We start from the raw sequence: 6,356 nt of genomic DNA, 5'->3' as shown, positions 1-6,356 counted from the left end.
AGAGAGGAAAACAAGAAGCCTTCTTGTGCATTGTGGGGGATTTTATTGGCGGTTTATCTATGTGTGCATGATTACGGCTTTTTTCACCATGACTGAAATAACAATATTCACCAATAATTAGGGTATCACATATTGCTAAAAAATGCACACAAAATAGGAAGAATCGACCAATTTTTTTTTGAGGAGATTTACTTTACTTAGGCATGGGAGGCAAGACTCACAAAAAAGATGAATTGTTTGAAGCAGGGGTCTGAGGGGGATTAAAGAAGAGGAGAGAGGAGCCTCCTCTGTTCGTCCTGTTCGACTAGGGTGCAGCACGTGGGTGTGTGACCCACCCCATAACTCCAACGCGCCTTTACCCTTTGAGGGGTATACCAGCAAAGACCCTGACGATATGGTAACTGGTCTACCACAACCACATTTAGCAGTAGCCATTTTGCCATCTGCCATGTCGGCATGGTTAGTAAGCGTTGACTGGGATTTATCACCGTTGACCCCGGCGATAGCCCAGATGGTAGACCCCGACGTTAGTCCGGGTAGCCCTATCGTTGCTGTGTAGGGCGGTACACTAAAGGGTCAGATCGTGCTATACTTTTAAACATGGGTCAAATCATATGCTAATCTTTGGCCACGAGATTGAAACAGTGATTTTGGCCACTAAAGTATGTCAGCTGGTGAGGAAAAAGTAATTCAAAAATCAAGAGAGAGAGAGAGAGAGAGAGAGAAAAGGAGGAAAACAAGAAGGCTTCTTCTGCGTTGGGGGAGATTTTAATGGCGGTTTATCTACGTGCACGACTATGGCTTTTTTCACCATGACTGAGCATGCTCTCATCAGACACAACTATCACTTTCCATACAAGTACTACAGTACATTTTATAATACATTTTTCATATGAACTGAACACCCACATTTCATCATTTGTGTTCTTCAGGAGACTAAAAGGCTTATTTTGCTTCCAAGCGCATCGTCTGATTCTAAGATCGATCATACTTCTTAGTAGGGAAGGATTCCCAAGGCCCTTCCATACTCGACGACGCTGCCATATATTCCGTCCAGGTTCTTGTACTTGTACTCAAACCCTTCCTTGACGAGCTTCGCCGACGAAATGCAGACTCTCGGCTTCTCAGGGAGATCTCTGAACCTGAAGATAAGCAATCAAAACAAAACACTTACGTATACATTGGCAATGGCAATTGACGAGCTTCAGAACAAACTCGCCATTCGTACCTATCTGTATTGACCTTGTACTGCGGGTAGTTGGCAGCCAAGAAGCGGGCAATCTCGACGGCGGTGGGGTTGAGGCCGCAGACGATGTACCGCCCCGACGCGGCCTCCTCCTCGGCCACGAACATCTCCGCTCGGCAGAGGTCCTCGATGTGCAGAATCGGGATCGAGCCCGTCGCCCTCTCGATGTGCTCCAGGGCGCCGGCATACGCATCATCCCCGGACAGCAGGGAGAGGATGATGCTGACGCTGGTGAGGTCGTTCGCCGCCGGCGCCTCGCCCACCGTGACGGCCGGGCACACGGTGACCAGGCTGATGCCCTTGTCCTCCGCGAACGCCATCGCCGCCTTCTCCACAAGCACCTTCGAGACGGAGTACGCCTGCGCGACGCGAGCATGCATCACCGTCTCATCTCTCAGTGAAATGATTCAACAGATCGAGAGTGCATATATATGTGTGTGTGTGTGTGTGTGTGTGTGTGTGTGTGTGTGTGTGTGTGTACCCAGGGACCGGTCTTTGTTGATCTGAGGAACTCCACGTCGGACCAGGATTCCTCGTCAAGGACATGGCCGTCGCCTTCCAGCGGCCGGCTGGACACCGCCGCCACCGACGATGTGAGGACCACTCGCTTCACCGTCCCCGCTCTCACGCACGACCTCATCACGTTCAGGGTCCCGTGGACGGCCGGCTCGATCACGTCTTTCTGCGATCGCCAGTTGAATTAGAGGCAGTGCGCGATTTGGACAGTTGATAGTTTCAGGGATCAGAGAGTGAGTCAGTGATGACAGCCGGAAGAGTGTGTGAGTTTGGTGGTTGTCGCTCACCTCAGGGTTCTCTGGCATGAGGCTCACCGGAGCGGCGACGAGGAAGGCGTAGTCGCAGCCGGCGACGGCGTGGTCGAAGCTGCCCTCCTCGTTCAGATCGGCGCGGAAGACCTCCAAGGAGCCGAGCGCTGCCAAGGCCTTGAGATGCGCGTTCTTCTCCGCGTCATCTGCCAACCCAAAACGCCATGGTCGGGTTCATTCAGAGAGCAAACCCCTCATTCTTAACCGGAGGCAAACAAAGACGTAATCAAATTACCGGGGTTTCTGACGGTGGTCTTGACGGCGTATCCCTTCTCCAGCAGCATCTTCACCAGCGCCGACGCGATGTACCCGCTGCCGCCGGTGACGCACGCCGTCTTCCTCCTCGTCGCCATATCGCCGATGATCACTACCGAGCTGAGCTCTCTTCTCCTGGCAATAGCTCTAGCACAGGGCTCTGTTTCTCTGGCTGCTGAGAGGCAACTCAAGTACGGACGTGCGTGCATTTATGCACAGATGTTGGTGGCTGCTGCTTTGGTCGCCACGCAAGTCGTGATCGATGACCAGCGGTGCGGTGGCAGCAACAAAAGAATGCCGAAGACGACCATACGGTTTTCTCTTATAGTATCTCCAAAGTCTACATGAGGCGCTGCCGATCAAAAGCGAATTGGCCACGCAGGTCGTGATGACCAGAGCTAACGGAATGAGGAGGAGAAACCACATTCCTTCTCTGTTGGCGTTGGGGAAGAATCGAGAGGTCAATGATCGATCCTTCTCAACCGTTTCCTTTTTCTTTTTCTTTTGTTCCTTTTACCTAGTTTTCTTCAACACATGTCTACTTTTCTCAAAACACATTGTACATTTTTATATACATGTGGAACATTTTTATACACGTTGAACATTTTTCAAAATACATGATGTATATTTTTGTGAATACATGTTTTGGATATTTTTTGATAAATGTTAAACCTTTTCTCAGGTACACGTTGAATATTTTCTTAATTGGTATGAAACTATTTTGTTAAACCATGTGTACTTTTTTACATTGTTATAAACGTTTTATTAGTAAGGAACATTTTTTGAAACACGACGATATTTTTTAATATCACGTTAAGTTTTTGAATGCTAAGAAAAACAATTATACTATGCAAACATTACTTTACATTTTATAGAAAAATTCTAAAGTTCTCACATACATAAGTTTAAAATACTATTAACATTTTCTCTTATGGTGGAAAATATTCTTTTGCATCATGCAAACATTTTTATACATTGTATACATATTTTGAAAAAAAATCACATTTTGTTTTTGAAATGCAGGAACATTTTTTAGTTGTCACAATCATTTTTCTACCAATCTTAAAAAGTTGCGAAACACTTTTGAGCACGGCGTTAACATTTTGGAACGTGTGGTGAACATTTGTAAAATTTATAGAAAATTAATTCCCATTTGAAAAATATAAATAAAATTAATTAAAGAAAAAAGGCTAGGGTGCCAGTGCTCCTCTTGATCGCTGGGCCGGCCCATTATGGAGTACTGCAGGTGACATTGTGCTCTCTGTCGCAGCAAGAGATACATAGTCGCGCCCGGGATCCCATCCTTGTTTTAGGTAGTTCTGGTGTCTTGGCCAGGCGGCAACTCCTATATAGTTAAAATAAAGTATTTCTGGTCCTATCTTCGCTCCGGCGGTGCTTCAGCGGAAAGTGTGTGGAGGTGTATCTCCAACAGATATTCTTGGCCAGTCGGCATTGGTCTTTCATCTGAACCATTGATATTCTTGGATCCTGACGGTGTCGGTCTTTCATCCGAACCATTGTTCAGAGAACGTAACGAGCAAATCGCAAGCATTCTAGAGAACCTTCATAATTCCATATATCACTTTTCATAATGTTTTACAAATCCTTTTCATATGAACTAACACCCACATTTCATCATATACTTTTATAGGAGGCTAAGCTTATTATCCAGTAAAAAAAAGGAGGCTAAGCCTGTTTTCCATGCAAGCGCGTCGTTTGATTCTAAGATCATCCATCATACTAGCACGGAAGGATTCCCAAGGCCCTACCGTACTCGACGACGTCGTCGTATATCTCGTCCAGGGTCTTATACATGAACTCAAACCCTTCCCCGACGAGCTTCGCCGACGAAATGCAGACTCTCGGCTTCTCGGTGAGACCGGCGTACCTGAAACAAACAAACAAATCGACCATTACATACGCATCCCCGATGCACGAACGTCGGAGCTCGCCATGGCTACAGAGATCTTGACGAGGCGTTCGTACGTACCGGTCGGTCTTGACATTGTATTGCGGGTACTTGGCCGCCAGGAAGCGGGCGAGCCCCACGACGGTGGTGTTGACGCTGCCGCAGTTGTACCGCCCCGACGCCGCCTTTTCCTCGGCGAGGAACAGCTCGGCGCGGCAGAGGTCGTCGATGTGGACCATCGGGATCGCGCCGGTCACCCTCTCGATGAACTCAAGTTTGCTGATCCTCGCATCATCGCCTGACACCATCGCACCCACGCCATGTAACGCGCATGTACCAGTCTGACATGTTGTTTAATTTCAGGCCTCACCGGACAGCAGGGAGAGGATGTCGGGCACGCTGGTGTTGACCTTCGCCGCGGGCGCCGCGCCCACCGTGACGACGGGGCACACAGTGACCAGGCTCATGCCATGCTCCAGCGCGAACGCGCACGCCGCCTTCTCCAGAAGCACCTTGGACACAGGGTACGCCTGCGCGAGCACGGCGGTGAGCGTCATTGTTGCGTCGGTCAATGAAATGATTCAACAGATTGTTGAAAATACTCAAAACGCGTACCCAAGCACCGGTCTTTGTCGATCTAAGAAACTCGACGTCGGACCAGGAATCCTCGTCCAGGAAGCACATGCAAGACATACATCAAGTGTTCTCAAATCCTTAAAGACTCAATCCGATAAGATAACTTCAAAGGGAAGACTCAATCCATTACGAGGGAGTAGAGGGGGAGAAGCATCATAAGATCCAACTATAATAGCAAAGCTCGCGATACATCAAGATCGTGCCACATCAAGAACATGAGAGAGAGAGAGAGATCAAACACATAGCTACTGGTACATACCCTCATCCCCGAGGGCAAACTACTCCCTCCTTTTCATGGAGAACGCTGGGATGATGAAGATGGCCACCGGTGAGGGGTCCCCCCCCCCCCCCGGGGGCCGGGGGGGGGGGGCCGCCCGCCGACGATGTCAGGACCACGCGCCTCACCGTGCCCGCTCTCACGCACGACCTCAACACGTTGAGGGTTCCGTGCACGGCCGGCTCGATCACGTCTCTCTGCCATCGCGGGACGAATTAAAAAAGCAGTGTGCCGACAGCCTGAATAATGCGCGCCGTGTACAGGTGCACTTGACGAACTGATGACAAAACGACAGTGAGTGTGGTGGTTGGTGCCGTTCACCTCAGGGTCCTCTGCGTAGAGGTTCACCGGAGCGGCGACGAGGAAGGCGTAGTCGCAGCCGGCGACGGCGCCGTCGAAGCTGCCCTCTTCGACGAGGTCTGCACGGAGGACCTCCAAGGGGCCGAGCGCCTGCAGATCCTTGAGATGCGAGTTCTTCTCCATGTCATCTGGAATCCGTTGATCAGATCACAGTGCATGTCACCCTCCGAGACTAATGAAACCACTCTAAATTCTTGGCACCATGACAGATCAGGCTCGAGCTCAGATCGACACTGAGGAGAAGAAGTGAAGAACCAATCTAAATTACCGGGGTTTCTGACGGTGGTCTTCACGGCGTACCCTTTCTCCAGCAGCGTCTTGACCAGCGCCGACGCGATGTAGCCGTTCCCTCCGGTGACGCACGCCGTCTTCCGCCTCGTCCCGTCGCCTGCCGCGGACGCCATATCGGCCGCCGGCCGCTGCTACTTGCTGTGGCAGCTCGAGCGCCGGAGTTCTCCGTCCCTCTGGTGGAGTGGTGCTTGTGTGCGCCCACTCGTGGCTGTCTGTCTGTCAGGTAAACGCCAGCGACTGCATTTGGTAGGTGGTGGATGATCGGTGGGGTTCGTGAGCGAGAGCACTCGAAGAGGAAAGCAGGTTGGTGTCGGTACAGGTAGGTTTGGGTTTGGGATGGGGCCGTGGCAGATGGCAAGCACCATCGGCAGCACCACACAGATACAGAGACACCACCTGCTCCATGAATGATTCCTCTCGTGCACTGCATAGCCTATTCTGTAGGAGTAGTGTTCTTTTTGGAAATTGCCTCGTGCGTTACCGAGAGACATTTATATATTTTCTCAACATTTGTGAAAATTATGTCATATTTGTGTTTTATAAAGGCATCTCCAACAC

At 50.1% G+C, this 6,356-nt stretch overlaps 2 protein-coding genes across 3 annotated transcripts; both read right to left on the bottom strand.

Annotated features, from left to right (window-relative positions):
• Window positions 1-732: 732 nt before the first annotated feature.
• Window positions 733-2,633, bottom strand: LOC125527876 (anthocyanidin reductase ((2S)-flavan-3-ol-forming)-like). Its single transcript, XM_048692380.1, has 5 exons — window positions 2,306-2,633; window positions 2,050-2,216; window positions 1,728-1,928; window positions 1,229-1,605; window positions 733-1,142 (listed from the first exon to the last, which is right to left on the bottom strand). Exons 1-5 carry the CDS (start codon window positions 2,532-2,534, stop codon window positions 995-997), a joined length of 1,122 nt encoding a protein of 373 aa, XP_048548337.1. The 5' UTR covers window positions 2,535-2,633; the 3' UTR covers window positions 733-994.
• A 1,246-nt stretch (window positions 2,634-3,879) lies between these two features.
• LOC125527877 (anthocyanidin reductase ((2S)-flavan-3-ol-forming)-like) lies at window positions 3,880-6,350 on the bottom strand. 2 transcript variants are annotated; one of them, XM_048692382.1, is made up of 7 exons: window positions 5,776-6,350; window positions 5,469-5,635; window positions 5,206-5,344; window positions 4,850-4,914; window positions 4,605-4,764; window positions 4,316-4,532; window positions 3,880-4,213 (listed from the first exon to the last, which is right to left on the bottom strand). In XM_048692382.1, the coding sequence occupies exons 1-7, from the start codon at window positions 5,909-5,911 to the stop codon at window positions 4,066-4,068; spliced, it is 1,032 nt and encodes a 343-aa protein (XP_048548339.1). In that variant the 5' UTR covers window positions 5,912-6,350; the 3' UTR covers window positions 3,880-4,065. The 2 variants fall into 2 exon arrangements, with proteins under 2 accessions (XP_048548339.1, XP_048548338.1); XM_048692381.1 differs by lacking the exons at window positions 4,850-4,914; window positions 5,206-5,344.
• Between the last annotated feature and the right edge of the window lie 6 nt (window positions 6,351-6,356).

The sequence above is a fragment of the Triticum urartu genome, unplaced genomic scaffold (genome assembly GCF_003073215.2).
Source record: "Triticum urartu cultivar G1812 unplaced genomic scaffold, Tu2.1 TuUngrouped_contig_4470, whole genome shotgun sequence".
In the NCBI taxonomy this organism is placed as follows: Eukaryota; Viridiplantae; Streptophyta; class Magnoliopsida; order Poales; family Poaceae; genus Triticum; species Triticum urartu.
The sequence above is the reverse complement of the archived record's forward strand: the minus strand, read 5'-3'. Positions and strand labels throughout refer to the sequence as shown.